The sequence below is a fragment of the Phalaenopsis equestris genome, unplaced genomic scaffold, assembly GCF_001263595.1.
Source record: "Phalaenopsis equestris unplaced genomic scaffold, ASM126359v1 Scaffold205377, whole genome shotgun sequence".
Taxonomy (NCBI): domain Eukaryota; kingdom Viridiplantae; phylum Streptophyta; class Magnoliopsida; order Asparagales; family Orchidaceae; genus Phalaenopsis; species Phalaenopsis equestris.
In genome coordinates this window covers 193,353-214,210 of record NW_018224877.1, presented here as the reverse complement: position 1 = coordinate 214,210, position 20,858 = coordinate 193,353, and the positions used below count along the sequence as shown (strand labels likewise).

Below are 20,858 nucleotides of genomic sequence, written 5' to 3'. Positions count from 1 at the left end.
TCAGCAGGATTTTTTTTTTCTTTTTTGCTTATATAATAACATTTTCTCGCTCAACACTATGCTTATTAGGTCATTTTATTGTGACCTTCCTACGTCCTATGAACATAAATCCGACCAAATTGGCTAAGAGGTCTGATATTTTCACTAAATATATTTACATGGATGTGTTGGCTGTTGGCAGTAGAGCAAAGTTTCAATTTTACTTAACCTGAAATTCCATTGTCTGCTTATTGGATTTCTTTGAGAATTTGCAGATTCATTCACATCTATGTCCTTTGTGCTTAGACTGATGTGTTCTATGATTTCCATAGAAATCCATATTTCTTTTGGGAATGAGCAGAGCTTCAATTCAAATCACTGATGCAAGGTGTTTTACTAAATTAAGAGTCTATTTGGAACAGCTGCAGCTTATTAAGAAGCTATTGCGCAGTAGCTGTGCAAAGCTGCTGTTGCACTGAAGCTGGTTGTCTATTTGTTTTTTGCAGTTTAGCCACAGCTATTTCCGAACAAATGATTTTTCTATCCCTATAGTATAGTGATGTTTATAATAGAACCTATCCTGCAATCGCATTTCATACTTGAAAAGAAATATCAAGTTCAAAAATTACAAGAAATAAAAATAGACACCTCACAAAATAGTGAGTAACACGACAATCAATTTAAAAAAAAAAAACTACTAAAATAACAATAAAAAATATGATAATATTGTTTGTAAAATGCACTTAGTTAAAGTCACGAGATACTCCTTCCTCTTAGGAAACTCTCCACGTCTAATAATTATCGACGGTGGAATCCTCCAACCCATCCTCCCACATAAGAAAGCCACATCTTTCTGTTCTTTTCCTCAAATACCCTTAAAATTGTCTCCCATAGTTACATGACTGTCGTGAAGTGAGCAGGAAACATTGTAGTCCACGGTAGAAGTAAAACGTTTTGGAGATATCGAAAGTCCTTGAGCTCATATTTTCGAATGGGTTAAAATAATAAAGCACAAACTTTTAGTTTTAGGAGACTGTGAGGTCTCAGAGAACATAGCATAAACTAACGAATTTGTCACTACAAGAAGATTGTAGGCCTTATAAAAAAATGGTTATTGATTGCCTTTAAAACACATAATACCGAGCTCATATTATATGACCAAAAAAATCATCCAAAAGAACCTCAAGAGCCATATAACCAAAAAAAATAAGAGGAACTTGGTTGCCTTAATTGGGATTTCACGTGTGCCAAGAACCAATAGCAACATATAGGTCATCCACAAGAACCCTTAAGATCGAATATCTCATCAGAGACCTCAAAATTAAAAAATTAAACATACAATAAAAATTTAGATTATACATTATATCTACGGTTGGCTCATCATGTCCAAGTGGGAAAGAATACATACAGAACTAGAGAAAAAATTAAGATTCAAACTATAGATCATTGCATAAAACATTGATATAATAAATAATAAACGTTTTCATAACATATTGCAAATAAAGTATGAAACAAAAAAGTACAATCGCTCAATTCAGCCATCAATGATGGCATCAGTAATTTGTTCTCTTAACTTCATCATCTCCCCTACACCTTCCCAATCCTGGGTGTAAGTCTTAGGTAATTCACTTTCAATCTGTGATAAAGATTATCCTAGGCAATATTCATATGCTTCAACAGGGACATGTGAATGATCTTCATTAGCCCTATTGATGTCAATTTCTTTGCATGAAGGATATCACTAAACATAGTTGTGGAGAGTCATTGAAGGGACCACAATCTGCACTTGTTTAGGAAATGGATATGTCGGCATACCCCACATTATAACTCATTTTTTCTTCCAAAATCCAAATGTTCTTTCAATGGCACTGCGTAAGGACAAGTGTCTCTTGTTAAACATTTTTTTCCTACCCTGAGCGACATTGCTAGCTCTTTCAAAATCAAGAATATGGTATTTAATACCGAAAATGGCTTTAGAAACCCTCTTTGTAAGGGGTATCCAACATCAATAAAATAATATTTATCTGACAAAAAAATAATAATTAGTATTGAAGTAAAAAACACTATCTCATTAGTTGAGACTCAAGCAAACTTGGTGGTGGATGAGAAAAGTTGTATTTCTGAGTTATTGTGGCAATTTTGAATATGCGGCTTTCGTGTGCACTATCTTCTCAATCAGTCATAACAAAAATGAAACACATATTAAAGTCAAATACAACCACGACATTTTTTGTTCTTGATCTGCATCGCTCGATGAATGTTAACTTTTCATTATTCGAAGCTCCAGTACAGTTCTAAGAAAGTTAATAGGTAATCAAAATTACTGTGCTCATCTAAATTATGGAAAAAAGAATAAATAGAATTACCTGATCCTATGAAATCTCTAAGGGAGTCCTTTTAAATGTTGGTTCATCAGGTTTAATAATTTATAATGAGAAACTGACTAGAGCATTCTGTCCAATTAAAAAATATTTACTGATTATTTCTAATGAGTGTTGAAATTGCTCTGACACTTCTCATAGAATCATTCTGTGATAAAATATAGGCGGTTATTGCTAACACCTCTCTAAAAATTTTCCTAGAGAAGCCATGAAGTCCATGATTTATGTGTAGTTCTTACAATAGATCGATGAATGCGGGTTGTGTCATACGAAAAATTTTGTTGAATCTTATTGGGTGCCCTACAGGCAACTCCCCAACCCACTTATGGTCAATGTATGAAGATGTCATGCAATGAGAACGGGCAATGTACGAGTTATAGTACTCATATAGAAAACACAACGTAGTTGCAACTCTTTTTCTTTCTCTGACTATGTTATTTACTGTCTATGCAGCAAACACATATAAAAATCATTGAATTAGCTATTAGCAACACATTATTTAAACAAAGAACAACCATAAATAAACTCTGAAAAGCAAATAAAAAATTGTAGGATCCAGTATATCCAAAGCAACGAGAACAGTGTCCAAATGAAAAACAAATATAACTTGCCCAACTATAAATAATAAAATTTATGCATCCCCGCTGTCATAAAAAAAACATAAATAATGTGTCATTAGGGGTCATTATCATAAAAAACTCTCTACGGGTCGGGTCTTCAAGCAACTTCATGGAGAATAAATACAACGGCATATTCTCATAAATTTCTGAAGTTGCCTCCAGAATTGACATCCCCTGTCAGTACCATCTCAGGGTAATCCTATATGACTTAAATATTTAACTTTCATTTAATATCAACTAAAATCGTTTAAAATGTACTTTCATATATAAAATATTTTCTCCCATCTCTTATGACATTTCAAACTTTCAATAGGTAAAATACAGCTGAAAAACTTATTATAAACCATTTAATAAAATAATTATTCATTTACTAAATATTAATTTAATGCAAAAAAGAAAATAATCACTCATTTGTGCCTTAAGAGAGTTCTGAAATACTTAACGTTTTACTAACTTCTTTAGACACCCACCAATATTAAATGAATGTTTGTACCATTAGATAAGAATCCTATTTTCGATGGTTCGGCTAGGACAAGGAGGAGCTCTGGGGTTTTCGGTGATTTCGGCGTGAATCAATCTTTCTTCCTTGTTTGCAGTCTCGCTCCATTTTCCGGTGAGATCTCTCCATTTTCTCTTGTTTGTTTGCTTTTTTGTGGCTCTTGGTCCCCTTTTCGGATTTTTTAATGGCCAAAAGCTTTGCGGAGGCTCTGGCGGGTTCCAGCTCTACTTCAATTGGTCGTACAGGGCTTATCCTAAATGCTTTCCATGATGCTTTGGTTTTGGATGGTGATTATCATTTTATTAAGAAGACTAGTAAGAAGAATGAAAAGTTTGCTTGGTTTGTTTCGGAGGAGGAAACAAATATCCTTGCTTCATCTTGTAAGCATGTGTTGGTTACGAAAATTACTTTTGTTCTTCCTAAGCTTGAAAATATTAGAAGGGAATTTGAATCTTTGAAATTTATCGGTTTTTGGCAAATCGGCCCCTTGGATGGGAGACATATTTTGATCCAACTCTCAAATGATGAAGACTATACTCGTCTTTTTGCTCGCCGTTTTCTTAGAATTAATGATGTTTTCATTAAAATTTTAAAATAGACGATTGATTTCGATCCTAAATAGGAACCGCCCACAATCCCGGTGTGGATACGATTTCCCGGTTTGAAGTTTCACCTCTTTAACCATGAAATTTTGTTTTCTTTAGCTTCTGCTTATGGCAAGCCTTTAAAAATGAATGGTCCTACGCTAAATTTATCTCGCTCTTCTGAGACCCGCATTTTAGTGGAGTGTGATATCACGTTACCTTTTTGTGATGAAATATGGATTGGTTCGGTGCATCATGGGTATTGACAGAAAGTTGAGATCAAAAGGCACTCTCCTTACTGTTCTCATTGTCACATGTTTGGGCACACCCCCTCGCATTGTTATCATCTACATCCTCAACTTAGAAATGATGTTAATCGTCCTTTACATGCTCCTGATATCCCTCCTAAGAATATTATGAATGTTAATGCTAATGTTCCCTTAAATATTCATCCTATGGATGATGCTTCGCAGATTAATGAGGTAGGTAATTATGTTTCGAACCATAATAGCCCTCATGCTGAAATAGTTGTTGAGCAAAATGCTAATACATTACCTACTAATGTTGACGGGGAGCATCCTATCTCTCCTATTTTGGAGGTAGTGGGTGGGGTTACTATTGCTGGAAAAGATCCACAATATGTTGGCTCTACATCTATTGCGATGGAGGGCAAGCTTCCATTATATACGGGCAAGCTTCCATTAGATATTTTAAATGATAATTTATTTCCTGGTGTGAATATTTCTGCAGCTAATAATGCTATTAAAGAGAAATGGTTGGTTCAAAAGGCTAGCAGGAAGAAAGGCAAACATAACAATGAACTTATACATCTTGAATGGATAATATTATTCTTGATGGAAGATTTCATTCAGATGGAGAACAAGTCAGCACCTCTTATAGGTCTTCTAGGAGGGGTCGAGTTTAACATTTTGTGTTGGAATATTAGGAGAGTGGGGGACCCTTCCTCCCTTAATAGGTTGAAGCATTTATGAAGGATCCACAAGGTTCACATTTTTGCTATTTTTGAGCCTCTTGTTATTAATAATAAAGACCGGATTTGCAGGAAATTTAAGCAGTACAAAGTCTTTTTCAATAAAAATAATAAAATTTGGATTTTTTGGAAACATAATATTGATCTTACTATTTAAGAGAATGAGGAACAATTTGTGTTGCTTCATTTTAAGCTGTATATTTACTCCGCGTGGGCTACTTTTGTTTATGCTAGCTCTTTGCTTCAAGATAAATATTATCTTTGGCAAAAGCTTGCTATTATGGGAGAAGCTATTCATGATAACTGGTTTGTGGGGAGGATTTTAATATGATTATGACCCCTTCAGAAAAAAAAGGTGGAGGGAGTTGCAACTCTAGTTTGATCAATCGATTCTGCGACAAGATTAATGAAGCGGGTCTCTTTGATTTGGGTTTTACGGGTCCTTTTACTTGGCGAAGGAGATCCCTTGCCCACAGGCTAAATTGTTTTTTTTTGGTAATCAACATTTCCAAAACCATTTTCATGTATCTAGAGTTCATCATTTAAATCATGCTACCTCTGATCATAACCCCATTCTCCTTTCGTTTGCTTTCACGGTTAAATCGGTTTCTTATCATTTTAAGTTTCTTAATATATGGATCACTCATGACTCTTTTTTGGATCTTGTTAAACAAGAATGGAAAGTTGAGTGTGCAGGTAACCCTTGGTACAATTTGTGGAAACTTCATAAAAAACTTGCTATGCAATTAAGAAAATGGAATTTAAATGTGTTTGGTAATGTTCACAAGAAGGTTCAAGAGGCGCAAAGGATTGTAGATAATCTCGAGGAGCAGGTTGTTTGTTCACCGCACCTTGTGGATGAGTTAGCCTCGGCTCACGCTAATCTTTTGGAGGCTATCTCGATAGAAGAAGGTTTTCTTCAACAGAAAGCAAATGATATTATTTTTTTCCAATGCCGACCTCAACACTAAGTACTTTCATGCATCCATTAATCAAAAGAGGAATATCAATACTATTCTTAAAATTAAATCTCCTTATGTAAGTCCTCTAACTCGTGATGAAGATATTGGTAAACGCGCGGCTTATTTCATGGATCTTCTTATGACCAAATCTCATATTCTTCCGGTTAATGCTTCTCTTTTTGATAGTGAACGGGACTATGTCTCCTCTTTTTCCCTTCATGATGTTCCTACTGAGCAGGAAATCTTTAATGATTTCAAGGATATTAATACCAACATGGCCCCTGGGCCAGATGGTTTTACTGTCTCCTTCTACGTTTCTTGTTGGGGCATCATTAAAAAGGAAATTATTCTTGTTATTCAAAGTTTCTTTCGTGGGGAAGATCCTAGGAAATACTTTACCTCTGCTATGATTGTTCTCATTCCTAAAGGTACTGATAAATCAAGTTGGGACAAATTTCGGCCTATCTCCCTCACTTCGATTATTTCTAAAGTTTTGAGTAAGTTGATAATTTCTAGAATTCAACCTCGTCTTCCCAAGATTATCTCACCTCAACAGGCAGTCTTTGTTAAAGGTCGTGAAATCACTAATAATATCTTATTTGCTCAAAAACTTACTAAGGATTTTGATAAGAAATGTCGGAGCGGTAATATGATTCTTAAGCTTGATATTAAAAAGGCCTTTGAGACGGTTAATTGGGATTTCATTATCAACATTTTGTATGCGCATGACTTCCATCACAACTTCATTTCTCTTATTAAAAGATGGCTCATAATAACCACTACAGTGTTATGGTTAACGGTAACACCTACGGGTTCTTTTCTGCTCAAAGAGGCATTAAGCAAGGTGATCCTTATCTCCGACAATTTTTATAATTGTTTTTGATTATTTCTCTCGTTTGATCAATGAAATGCAGCAGAAAAAGATGTACACTCACTTTCAACATAAGTCCACAGTTTTGGTTAGCCACCTTGCTTCTGCGGATGATGCTGACCTTTTCTATGATGTCGGTAAAAATACTATTAAATTGTTGATAAAGGCGCTAGAGGAATTCCAACAAACTTCTGGATTAATATTTAATAAAGATAAATGCAATCTCTTTTTTGGCAAGAACGTTAATCGCTCTGTTGCTTCTTGGGCTATCTCGTTCACTAGGTGTCATGCATCTACTCTCCCTCTCAAGTATCTTGGTGTTAATTTGTTAAGGGGACGCTGGAAGCAAACTCAATTTGATGATGTTGTTGAGAAAATCATGTCCAAAATTGAGAACTGGAGGAATATATTTCTATCTAATGATGGCCACCTCACCTTGCTCAAAAGTGTTCTATTCAGCATTCCTATGTATGTTTTGCAAATTCTTAATCTTAAGAGGAGAACTCAACACACTTTAGAGAAGATATTTAATTGTTTTCTTTGGTCTGGAAGTCATACTAGGAAGCATTGGTCTTCTTTCATAAAGTTTGCAAACATATGAAGGCTGGCGGGTCAGGGCTTAAGAGTCTTAACCAAATCTCTGAGATTAGTATGTATAAGTTATGGTTTAAATTTCGCTCAAATGACTCCCTATGGGCTAATTTTTTGTACCACAAATATTGTTCTAAACATCACCAGGCATTGGTTCACTAGAAAGTGGGTGGAAAGTGGGTGACTCTAAGATTTGGAAAGCAATTATTAAGGCTAGAGCTACGGCTTCGAGGCTAGAGCTACGACTTCGAAATTCATTTTTTGGGATGCTGGACAGGGCAACATCTCGATCTGGCATGACCAATTGGGTCAAGGTGAGGTTACTTTCCCTCTACAACATGGTTTTTCACACGACTCGATTCTCTCGGATTTGTGGCTGCATGGTAATTGAGATGTTAATAAACTTAATATTATTTTTGGTGAGCAAGCTACTATGATTTCTAAAATACCTCTAAAGACTAATACTAGGGACTGCCCTTTGTGGAAATCTATTGGTTCTCTTTCTCCTACTAAAATGCTTTTTGCTAACCTTTATCAATTTAGTGAATGGAGATGGGGGCATGTTATTTGGAATCGTTTTATTTCTCCATCCATTCCATTCTTTTTGTGGAGATTTTTCCTCAAAATGCTACCATTAGATGATATTTTGAAGCTTAAAAGTTTTAAATTGGCTTCCCAATGCTATTTGTGTAAAAGTGATTTTGAAACGGTTACGCATCTTTTCTTTAGTTGCCCTTTTGTTGTTGATACTTGGAACATTTTGGGCAATCATTTTGCTATAAAATGGTTGAATTCCTTTTTGATTGCTGATTTTCTTAATGTTTGGAGAGATGCGGCCTAAGCTGATTCGAAGTTGTTTTGGTTTCCTCTTGTGGTTCTTTGGTTCATTTGGCGAGAAATGATGCTAAATATAGCAATACTAGGTGTGCTCCTTCTATTACTGCTTCTAATATTATTGCTCATTTTCATTGAGCATGTCATGCTCTCTGCTTATATGGTACTGCTGATCGGTCTAAAATGGGTAGGAAGACCATCTTCATTAGATGGAAACCCCCAACTTTAGATTGGGTCAAATTCAATTTTGATGGTAGTTGAATTCCCAACGCGGCTGGTGCGGGGAGGTTCTTCGGAACCACTCTGGGCAATGTTTGTTTTTCTTCGCTTCTCTGATCCTGGCCTCATCTCCTTTGGAGGCTGAAAGTTGGGGTTTTCTATTGACTTTACAGATTGTAATTCGCCTCAAAATTTACAAGATTATTTTTTAGACAGATTCTCAAATTCTTATAGATGTGTTCTCAAGGGCTTCTAAATCTCAGTGAGATTGATTTGATTTATATTGAATAGAATTTGGGATACTATACATAGATCCAACTTGAATATACAAATATCTTACATTTATAGAGAAGGCAACTCTCCTGCGAACTGGTTAGCAGGTACGGACAGAAACGCTAATGAGGTTATAAGTGATATCTCTCCCCTTCCACAGCTTCATCCTCTTCTTAATAGGGACCAACTTGAAACTCCATATATCACATTATAGTTGGGTTAACCTTTCAGCTTCTCTGCATTTTTGTCTTGCGTTATTTTCCTCAAGGGTGATTTGTTTCTTCGGTTTTGAAGTTATGGCTTGCATGGCGTGGGATTTTCTCCTTTTAGTCATCAATTATGGAGTTGTTGAAGATTGGATTTCGGTTGGGGCTTCCTGCCATATGATTTCTGGTTATTTATTTCTTTTAATCAGGTTATAGGTGTTGGGGCGTGGGGGTCTTGCTGAGTCATGTGGTTGGATTCTTTTTATTGGTTTTGGGGGATTTACTGCAAGACATTTGAAATTTAAAAATTTAAAATTTGAAATGGTCCTAGCTCATGTTCAGCCAGTTTTGAGGTCAAATTGAACCCGGGTCAAGCCCGAACTCGTGCCATGCTATTTAAAAAAATACATCAATTTTTGTGTCATTTGTGTGCGTGCGTAACCCTAACAATACGGGTGTCATTCCTAGCTTAAGTTGACGTTCCGGACGCGTCGGCGCGGGGTTCGGCATCGGGGGTCGGCCGGACGAGTTCGCCGATGGGCGAGTCAATTCAAGTCAAAGTCGTGTGTGGTGCAGTGAGTGCGTGAATTACGGCGTTCGCGAGTAATCGAGTCACAAAGGGCTCACCTAAGGCTGTTTGATTTTATAAAAACTTATTTTTGGGCCCTCTACATGTTGATCCTTAGTCCTTGCAATTAGAAGTGAAGTGCTTGGAACCACTCATGCGATTTCTTCACAAAAATGAGTCAAGAAGTGGTTTGAAGTTCTACGGGAGGTGAGCTCCATTACTAGTTTGCTAAGATGATCAACAAAGAAGTCCTAAGGCTAGATTTTGGGTTTTTGAAGTAGGAAACTAAGACCTCACTAAAAATGAGGTCAACAACAATGTAAAAACATAATAGGACATTCAATGACTCGAGATAGGCTACAATTTTTTACTGTCGTGCCTTCACTCTCCGTGTTATCGTCTTGAAAGTAGTAGAGTCTAGCTGCCCTCCTAACAGTTCCAATCATCCTTCCCGAATGATGTTCCTGAAAAACACAACCATCAGAAAATATATTAGCAACGCAATCAATGTCACTTACCAACTTGATGACTGATAATAAGTTACATTGCAATCGAAAAACACATATGACAGACTAAAGAGTTAGATCAGTCGTTAATAAAATTGGTAAATTTACCAGTAATGGGGCTACATGATACATCAGCAATTCTGACGTTATTTTTTTTCCAAAGCACGGGTTGGAAGTCGAGAAAGCTTACGAGCAGTCAGTCATGTGATTTATGGCACCTGAACCAATAATTCATAAGATTAGAGGAGTAAACTATGAGCGCCATAAGAAGAGTACCTTGTTGGACATGGGACACCCGCAAAGAGTTGATTGGCTTGAAGAAACTTGATCAATTGCTCCATTTGGTTTTTCAAGGATTCAAACGATTCCAAGGTATTCCAAGTAGGAGTCGGTTGAGTCGTGCTTTGTTCGGTTATCGTCTTGAGTCCCTTGGAGCAAAGGATTTGGCCTGGCTTACCGTGAAGTTTCCAACACTTTTCTCACGTATAATTGGGTTTGTGACAATAATCACAAGTTGGGTGGCAATTCTGGGGTGGCAATTCCAAGGTGCCATAAAAGAGAGGTGGGCGTTATTTGAGATCGAGGCGGATGACTCAGCTGAAAGAGTAAAAGTGTCGAGCATGACAAATCTTCTGCTTTCTTCCCGACGAATTTCAGTAAAATCAACTTGACTGGAAGGAAGAGGGTCCCGACCAATAATACGGCCCCGAACTTCGTCGCGATATTTGTTAAGACCAGCAAAGAATTGGAACATACAATCATTTTCTACGATTTTCTGGAAGAGAGATAAATCAGCTGGAGAATCTCAAGTGTAGTCGTAGTACAAGTCACATTTCATCTATAATGCAACAAGGTCATTATAGTATTGGGTCATATCTTGACCTCTGTTTTGCCTCCCGAATCTTCTTAGATACCTCATAGTGTTGGACGGAATTTCCTATATCGAGTAGGTACCACGGGCAGCCTTTCAGAGAGCACTAGCTGAAGGGAGGAATATCTACAAACGAAAAATTGAAGTTTTCATGGAGTTGATCAAGCAAGACATGACCATGGAGTTGTCCGTTTCCTAAGCTCCATACGTGGGTCAATCTTTGGAGGCTCACAAATCATATTTGTGAGATGATTGAACTTCTTACGCCTTTTGATGAACAAGGATACCACTTGTGACCATTGCAGGATGTTATCACCGTTAAATTTATGAGTTGTAATCATGAAATTCACATAGTCTTCCGGTCCTCCAGTCTGCAAGGGAGCGAAGGTTGGAGTCGATCCTCCAGTGGAGTGAAAAATGCCTTTTAATGATGATTTATTGAAAGAATCAGCCATAACTCCGACTGAGCAAAAAGATATTATGACTCTGAGTCATCGATGAATTTTGGTAAAATCACGACAAATGGATACAGCTACGAGAATTTTTTTCTGAAGAACAGCGGAGGTATCTGGCAAACAAGAACCTGCAGGAAGATTTTGGAAGGACAAAAACCTGCAAGTAGAGCAGCAAAGGATAAACCTCGTAGACAGGAACGCTTTGGACCGCTACAGGGCTACAGGAATTCTTGCTGCAGGTGGAAGACAACCGGCTGGGAAAGCTCCTTGGCTCACAGAAGTTTTCTCACGGCTAACAGGATTCTACGGTAGGATACCAATTTATCACGGTTGATTGGAATCTCATGGGACAAGGGTGCTGGAGGTTCTCACGGCTGACAGGATTCTCAGCGCTAAAGGTTTCTCACAAGAAAAGGAAAAATTACTGCTCTCATGGGGAAAATAGCAGCAGGAAAACCTGCTAGAAAGGGAAATCAAGTGGAGGCAGCGACTATTGAAACTAGTAGAGAAGGCCAAAGGCTGTTGGATCTAGGTTTAGTCTCTGATACCATGTTGAAATTCGTAATAAAATAACTCAATTTCTTTGACATAAGGAGGGATATTTAAACTCAATTACATTAAGCATAATAATGGAAGGCAATAAAATAAGAATAAAATAACTCAAAAAAAAACAAAAATTGAATAAAGCAAAAGGGGAAACACATAATCAAAGAATAAAATAAAAAAATAGATAATAATGGCGTAAAGATAGCCATTATAATCTAATACTTATAAATAAACGTACAAGAGCTTTTACTAAGCATCTCTTACTTTTATTTTTGTCATATAAAAATCTTTCACATAATCACTAATCCTTTCTCACTAGCCTACAAACTATTTATATACATTAAATAGAGGTTTTAAAAAAAGTGAAGTAGAATAATACAACAAGGGAAGAAATAGATATTCAACAATTGGAATAGGCAAATTTACCAAGAGAAGAATCTAATTTAATGTAAACAGACCTTTAATTTAAAATAAAAATTTGATAGATAAATAAAAAATATTATGCTAAACTAATGGCCAAAAGCTACACTCAAATCCATGACACTAAATAGCTTAAAAAGTTTTGTTCCAACTGCTACAATCAACATTGTTAGAGCTTTATGATCATTAGCAACTAATAAGAACTGATAGATACAACAATTTGATGTGAAAAAGAATTTTTAATAAAGAATAAAAGATAAATAAGCTAATAAAGCCACTATATTGGATGAAGCCAAGTGCATGGTTTGGAATGTTCGCCAAAGTAACATTTAATATGAAATATAAACAAAGTAAAAAAAATCATATATTTTTTTTAAAAACACGACTTCAGCGAGAAACTCCATACAACTAGTTTATTTTCACAAAATTACAATGATATCTAATAACCAAATGAAGAAAATTTTAAAGTAGAAGTTGGCCGCCAGCTAGTCTTTTCTTAGAGCTTATGTTGCACACGGTCGATATAGAATCTTCATATCAAAAAATGCATAACAGACCTATTGAAACAAAGAGATAATTTAGGAAGCAAACCTATTCAAAACCGCACAAAGTTAATATTAAACATGAATATGCTCCAAAAGAGATGGCAATTAAAAAAACTATATTGAAAAGTGTTGGGAAAAATTATCTGCTTATCATATACTTGACATAATATTCTATTGGTTGTTGAAATGACTAGTTGATTTACAAAAACCTTTAAATAGTAATATCCAAGTGCAGCAATATAATTATATATTATTTAAAAGGAACATTAAGCAAAGGAAATTCTATTCAAAATGAGTGAAAATACGACTCTTAAAACATACAAAAATAAAGATTATGTGGCTTCTACGGTCGACAAGAGATGAACTTCAGAATATTGCACTTCCTTAGAATGTAAGTTCATGCCTTAAATAAAAAATGAAATATGATAGTAACATCTAGCATGAAAACTACATTTAGATGCAATGCACTAAAAATCCATGACTTTATATGATTTAAAAGTAAAAGAAGTTGATAATTAACTTATAAAAAAAATGTTTGGCAAGTAATCTACTATGTACTCATTGGAAATCACAGGTGAACAACTTGTTGACATTATCACAAAGGTTTATCAAGGGCAATCATTCAATTATTAGGAAAGTATGGAATGGATGACATCCATACATTTAATTGCTGTAAAGTATAGAAAATTAAATAAATGTCACCAGTAGAGAACCAAGCCCACCAAGATTTCCATCCTATTTCCTTCCTCATTTGTTGCCACCACATTGATTTACGGAATCCCTATTGCCAACTCATCATTCGCTGAAGTATAGTAATTATTTAGTAGAAATTTTTCAGTCAACTCATCAAACCACATATTATTATAATTGCGTAGTTTTTATTCATTAATTTTGTGAGTTTCCTATCAGAAACACTCCAAGGATTATATAAATGTAACATAAATGATGAAATAAGAAATTCAACCAATTCTTGTCAAACATAATTTCAAGCTATTTGTTTGGATTAGAAGCATTAACAGTTTCAATGATGCTGGTCATGATTGCAAAAAAAGAAATCCATAATTTTGGCAGTTTAAGGTTTTGATAGAGATTTTAGGCATCCTACCAAAATAGCATAAAATTATGGATAATATTGAGACACTGCCTTAAATTGAGAAAAAATTCATAGGAAATGGAATTTGATCATGCATTCTTAACTTCATAAAATGAATCCTGCGGGATGAAAATCAATTAGGTGTTAAATGCTACTATAAAATTTAACGGGTTTTAGACAATTTACAAATTGGACGTCATGTTGCAAGAGCTCTGGGATGGCCATCATGATTAGATCGGTGCCCTTCTGGTAGTCCAATCTCCCAATGAAGCCAATCTACAAGTCCAACAACAATTGATAACAAAGATGACAAGAACAGCTTTTCAAGGAGAAACAAAAATCAACTAAGAGTTCCTATTAACCAATGGGCATTCTGGCCTAATGGCAAAGCCTAGTTCCTTCTGCAATGCAGCCTTGCATTTTGCCTGCGATTGGATATCATGATAAGAAGTACGCTATCTGTCTTTTAGACATTCACAATTAATGAAGCAATATACAAAACCAGAATTTAGCATATCTAGTACTTTTCCAGAGAGATTGTCGACAGAATAGTGAAATGGGATGTGTTTGTCAAAAGCAGGATCCCATTCAGCAACATCAACACCATTTGTGATTCCTGGTCAATAAATGAAGATCAAATGAAATCATAATCCTCATCCATAAGGCGCCATTGGGATCAATTTTGTTTTATGTTTTCGATTTTTCTTTTGTTTTTAAAAACGTGTTTTTTTGGTGTGCTTCTTACATATGCCTATCTTTTGTTTTTAAAAACGTGTTTGTTTGGTGTGCTTCTTACATATGCCTATTTTTTTGTTTCTAAGAACAAATTAACATGTTTTTTAAAATACTAAAAATAACATTTTGGTATTTCAAGTATTTACAAAAATAATCATATCTTAATCAAACATGTTTTGTTTCAAATCAAAACATAAACATAAGAAAATAAAAATAATAAATAGAAAACAAAAAAAAAATCCCAAACAGTTCCTTAACCTTCCATGAAAAAAGAAGTACAAGGAGAGACAAATCACCATTCAGAACAGTCTTTCGGTTACTTAACAAGCCTTCAAGGCCGCAACCACCTTCACTAGTTGTTATTTCCCATGCATAACCCTATCATTAGATGTCAAAATTTCTATATGCATAAAGAAAATTATCTAAATCACTTGTAAATATTTAGACCCAAAAATTCTTTAGTGGAGCCAAATGGCAAAAGCATCTTAAAGTAGTATGTTAAACTCACCTGACTTACTGTAACTATCCGATCAGCTGTAACAATAGCGCCCTTTAGAATATTTACAGTCTCACCCTTGTCAAGTGCATGTGTTCTAGCCCAAGTGGGAAACACCCATTCTACAGCCCCATACCACTCTGGTGGCAACCCCAAGTTGGGGTATGTAGCTGCTGGCTCCACCCCCTTGCATGGATAGCATGCAATAGGTCAAACATTAAGTGACAATATATATACCAATGATAGGCCAAAACATACATTATTAGTGTACCTGATGTGCTAAGTTGTGTATAACAAGAATGCTGCGGGCAAATTTATAAACACCATGAGGACGATACTTTGACGCCAAAAGTCTGAAAAGCAAGATAAAAAAATGTTGGATAAGTCTATCAAATAAAGTAGTTGAAAATCATTAAATAATCAAGCGGACTTGCATATAACAAAAGTTAGATGGGAAACTTTAATATTCTATGAAGAGACATTAATTTCTGATACCATAATCATACTCCTCCTTATAACCTCAGATTATGCTAGGCAAGAAGTATTAATTGTCAAGTGCCAGAAGAATAGTTCATCACTCACTGAAAAGCTACTTTGATGGTGGAAGCCTGACCTTCATTCGTAAGTGTCAGAAGCATCGCACCAAAATAACTAGGGGGAATAAATGGTTGAAAAGCTATAAGGAATTACCATTTCAATGGCCAATAAATTGTATGTTTTGGGTTCAATAAAAACAAATCTACTGCTTATCTTCACAATAAATCCAGGTTAAGAACATATAAAACGATCAAACCCTACAAGCTAAAAATATATAGTCATTATACCTAGATTCTCCGAGTGAAAAAGATATAAAGAAAAAAAAGTTTTTGTGCATCAGTCAATCATGAACTTAAGACAGAACATATAATAAATAGTTTTGCCACCTACATTGGAACTAGACCTGCATGCCAATCATTAACGAGGAATAGGCAGTTCTGTCCATAAGTATAACCTCCTAATGGTAGTACTAAGGGAGCCTCACAAGCGGCATGGCATAGTACCGTGAACCTAAACTGCACAGTGAAACCAAATCATTAGCACACCGAAAGGGCTATTATATAGTCCAAAGAAAAAACTTTCCTGATGAATAGAAATACCTGATTATCTCCAAAAGACCCGTTTTCATCACTATATGGGTTCCCAGGTCTGTGATAAGAAGGATGGTCAACAAAAACCTGAACCATAAATATTTTGATAAAAAAAACAAGAATTTAAATTAAGCAGACTAGCAATTAAATTATTAGAAACAGGATATTACTAAAGCAAAGTACACACAATATGCAAATGGTAATCATCCATAATACTTGGCACAGTAAGATTAATTAGACATTTCCCAACTCAATGAGAATGAAGAAACAATAAGAGTTCCAACAAACACTGAAGGTTCAGCAAAGTTAACAACATGAACGATCAAGAAATCAGTTGGAATAAAAAGGTTAAATCATTCCTTGTCCATGCATAAAGTCATAACTTGACAGTATCATTATTGATAAATTGTTGATATATTATAGCTTGTTTCTTTCCTAAAAGGTGAATGTTAAAGCAGGAAAACATATGAAATGGAATGTTGAAAGATATAAGGAAAGGCAATCACCCAATCAACACCAGCCCTGTACTCATGAAAGAAAGCAACCTCTGGCTGTCCTCCAAAGCAAGAAACCTTTATTCGGACCCCCGTATCAAAAGCAGCGGAATATTTTTCATCTGAGGTGCCATTTAGATATCTTGGAGACACTACCATCACACGGTGAAAACGAGCGGCAAGAGCAATAGGTAAAGAACCACACACATCCGCAAGGCCGCCTGTTTTTGAATAAGGAGCAGCTTCGGAAGTAACAAAAATAATGTTGCGCTGCACATTAGTTAGAAGCTTCTTTTCTTTGTTGTTATCCTCTTGTTCTTCTTGTTCTATGGTAGCAAATGTTTCAGTTGCAATACCTGCCTTTTCAGTGGCACATGGAATGTAAACTTCAGGGCTCCCTACACAATTTGTTTGATTATAATAAGCTGTTTAAAAAGAATACCAAGCAATTGAAAATTAAAAATTGGAGGTCGATACAAAAGTTCAACTATACTACAATCCAAACAATCAAGTTGGTTAGGGAGGGTCAAGGAAAAAATGGAAATTTTGTATAAAATTTCTTGTACTTAATCTTCTTGTGGAAATAGAAAATAGTTTTACAAACTTATGAACAAGGACAATAGTTTACCCTATTTTGTAAGATGGCAAGTGTAATTCTTAAAACCATGGCACATATGATAAGGTTTCTTAATACTCTAACAAATATAACGTAGTTCTTAAAACCCTAAGAAATACATCTGAGTTATTTGTAACTCTGGTCTGGTATTACTACAGAATTTATTATGAAAGCATGTACTACTTACAAAGTTCGTATATGAACCCAAAAAAAGCACAACACGTTTTTTATGTCCTCTGCGGTTCAGGTAGCTTCCCCTTGATGTGACAAGCTCATCCACACTCCCCCACCATGATCAAGCTCAAAGTTTATAATGACTATGGCAATCTCACCATGAAACCATGCATTGAAATCATGGGCTTATGAAATCCAACTATCCATACTACGATTTTGAAATACCTCATCCTCCCTCCACACATCCCATGCACTTTTGGTGAAGAGATTAAATGAATTTGACCTGAAAATGGTAAGAAAAGATAAAAGGTAGATGGGGAAAGATGAATGCAAGGTTTAAGAAATGGGGGAGGGAGTTAATTAGTTTTTGGAGATAGGAAAGGTATGTTGGAGAAACACAGAAGTAAAAGCATAATGGGAAAAACAATGTTTAATGCAAATGAGGGTATTTTATTAGATTTTTTGAATTCAATTAATAAGGCTGGTAGGGGTTGAGGGCAAGCCAACAAAAGGAAAGTTTACAGTCTGACTTGTGAAATATGATAGGCTTTTAAGTGGTGTTGAGATGGGAAGGGTTACTTTAGGCTAGGTATATAGTAAACTATGATAGTGGATTAAGGAAAAGAAGAGTGAGCTTTAAAAAGGGAATAAATGACAAATACAATAATCCACATGAGACCTGAATTTGTTTGAATCAGAAAAGCAAAGGAATAAAAACAACTTAGAATACAATTGAATTCAGTGGAGAGTTAGAGCACCATATTAGTAACACTGGTTCCAAATCTCATGCAGATCTAGATTGATTTCATATGGAAACTAAAGTATATAGTAAGCAACTTAATATAAAAAAACAATAAAAAAAAGTAATATTTTAGCACTTAACTAACCCGCAGAAATGACAAATGAACTCAATATGATGTAAAATCTGAAGTGTTTAGATATAATACAAGAAATGTTGTTTCCAATGTTGTAGGGTTATAAGGAGGTTTAGTTAGGGAAAAAAAAATAAAAACAACATGTTTTCACAAGTAACATTGAAAATGGCAGACACTAAGATTTTAGCAAAAACCTATTCCAAATTTTAGGAACCGTGCTTAATTTAATAAGAAAATGATTAAGATAGCAAGTACAACAACGACAACAATAATAACCAAGCTTTTATCCCCCAAAATTGGCTACATGAGTCATTTTTCTCCATTGTGTCCTATTGAATGTCATATTTCATTTTATTCTAATAGATTAATATAATTTTTTATATAACATGCCCAAGTCTCTTTAGGCCTATCTCTACCTTTCTTACCAAAAGTTAAATCTAAAACATCTACTTTATTAACAGGATCATCAGATGATCAACGCTTAATGTGACCAAACCAACTAAGATGACTCTCTCAAATCTTATCAGCCACAAGAGCCCAACATTTTCACAGGTATATTCATTTCGTAATTTTTCTTTACGTGAAAAGTCACTCATCCACCCAAGCATTCTCATCTCGGTAACGCTTAACTTAGTTTTATGCTTCTGTTTTATAGGACAACATCCTAAACCAAAAGACATTGCAAGTCTCACCACCATCTTATAAAATTTTCCTTTAAATCTAAGCGATACCTTTTTATCACACAATAGGCCTTATGTGTTCCTCCACTTCAACCATCCAACATGAATTCTACTAATAACATCCCCAACTATATCACCATCATTTTAAACAATAAACCTAAGATATCTAAAAATTCACTACTTTTGAATGACTTGATCATCCATTACTACAACCGCACCACTAGATCTACTATTACTAAAATTACATTTCATGTATTCAGTTTTAGATTTACTTTTATCAAACAATGACTCGTGGCAATTTAAAATGGATAGTACACCAATGATCATGCCAAACGAGATAAACTAGCGATCAAGTCCATTTTCAACCTAAGACATAAAGCTTGTGGAGAGTCTGCAAACATACTTCAACTATCATATCTATAAGTAAACAAAAACTCCGCGTGCTTTAACAATCTTCCCATGTATGAGAACTCTCTGCATAATCCGTTACTACGTGATAAAAGAAGGCTTTCCAGCCGTATCAACTATCACCAACAAGTGCTTACTCAACAACATGGATGCATCATAGGACTCAACCCAGCTTTTGAACCTCACGCAATGGTGATAAATGGCTGCCAAGAAACATGAAAACCACAGACTGCGTAAATCACTCAAATTCCAACCAAACCACTGGTTGTGACACCATTTTTTATGAAGGTTGAACTGAAAGAAAACCTATGTTTGGTTAAATACTGCAATGCTTTAACTAGCTTTCTACCCTAAACATTAATAAGTCTATGAGTAAGAACCATTTAGAAGTTCTATTCCGACATATTTTTTTAATTATTTGACGTAGAATTAAACCTAAAATCCCAACTACAACATAAATTGATATAATCATAACAGCATACTACGACAGGTATATAAGCATAATACATCAAATTAAGTAAGCATCTTAAATCGCAACACAAAATATTTAATGGAAAAAAGATCACTTTTATTCATAACATCCATTTCTCGTTATTCTTAGGAGCTACATCCAAATCAACTGTTTCATTGAGGTGGAGGGGTCCTTTCTTCTTGCCGTTCTGCATCACTCACTCTCCGGAGGGTTACCTGGTTCATCTGTTTCTTTGACTTGGAGTAGCCTCTTCTCCTTCTTCTTCTCTAAAACACATTTCATCGGCTGCAAGCATGGGAGTCTCTTGCTGGAAAATCCGGCCGCCGCCCGCACCGTACGTCGACGCCGCACCGCTGGGCTAGAAAGCGAGAGCGCAACAGAGAACTGGGCCGTGTAGAACGGACGCAGAGCTTCCATTTAAATAGAAGGAGAGAGAATCGAAGTAAAAATGCTTGAAAAACAAAGAGATACGTTAGGGAGACGGAGAAACAGACAGTGGGCTACGCTGAGAAATGCCTGGTTGGGTTTATATCAGTGAAGATCTATGAACCGATAAGCAGCAACAAGACAACACAATTTTTAGAATATTATATATAAGGCTGTTAACTTGACTCGATGTTGGTGAACAGCTAGAATTTGTTAGGCACCTTCGTTAAATCAAACGAGTGAAACTATAATAATTTTTTAGGTTTGAAATGTAAACGAGCCGAACACGATTAAAAGTTTGTTCGCTCATGTTCGGGTCGAATTCCCTCGAAAATAAATAA

At 35.5% G+C, this 20,858-nt stretch overlaps 1 protein-coding gene across 1 annotated transcript in view; it reads right to left on the bottom strand.

Moving 5' to 3' along the window:
* The window catches only part of LOC110036345 (starch synthase 1, chloroplastic/amyloplastic-like), a 43,362-nt gene extending 22,725 nt beyond the window's left edge, over positions 1-20,637 (bottom strand). The window contains exons 1-10 of the mRNA XM_020740766.1: positions 20,307-20,637; positions 16,879-17,264; positions 16,382-16,459; positions 16,173-16,297; positions 15,517-15,598; positions 15,258-15,431; positions 15,046-15,127; positions 14,539-14,630; positions 14,377-14,439; positions 14,201-14,290 (exon numbers count right to left, since the gene is read on the bottom strand). Of these exons, the coding sequence (XP_020596425.1) occupies positions 14,201-14,290; positions 14,377-14,439; positions 14,539-14,630; positions 15,046-15,127; positions 15,258-15,431; positions 15,517-15,598; positions 16,173-16,297; positions 16,382-16,459; positions 16,879-17,264; positions 20,307-20,508 (1,374 nt within the window). The 5' untranslated portion in view covers positions 20,509-20,637. The remainder of the gene's footprint in view (positions 1-14,200; positions 14,291-14,376; positions 14,440-14,538; positions 14,631-15,045; positions 15,128-15,257; positions 15,432-15,516; positions 15,599-16,172; positions 16,298-16,381; positions 16,460-16,878; positions 17,265-20,306) is intronic.
* Positions 20,638-20,858: the final 221 nt, after the last annotated feature.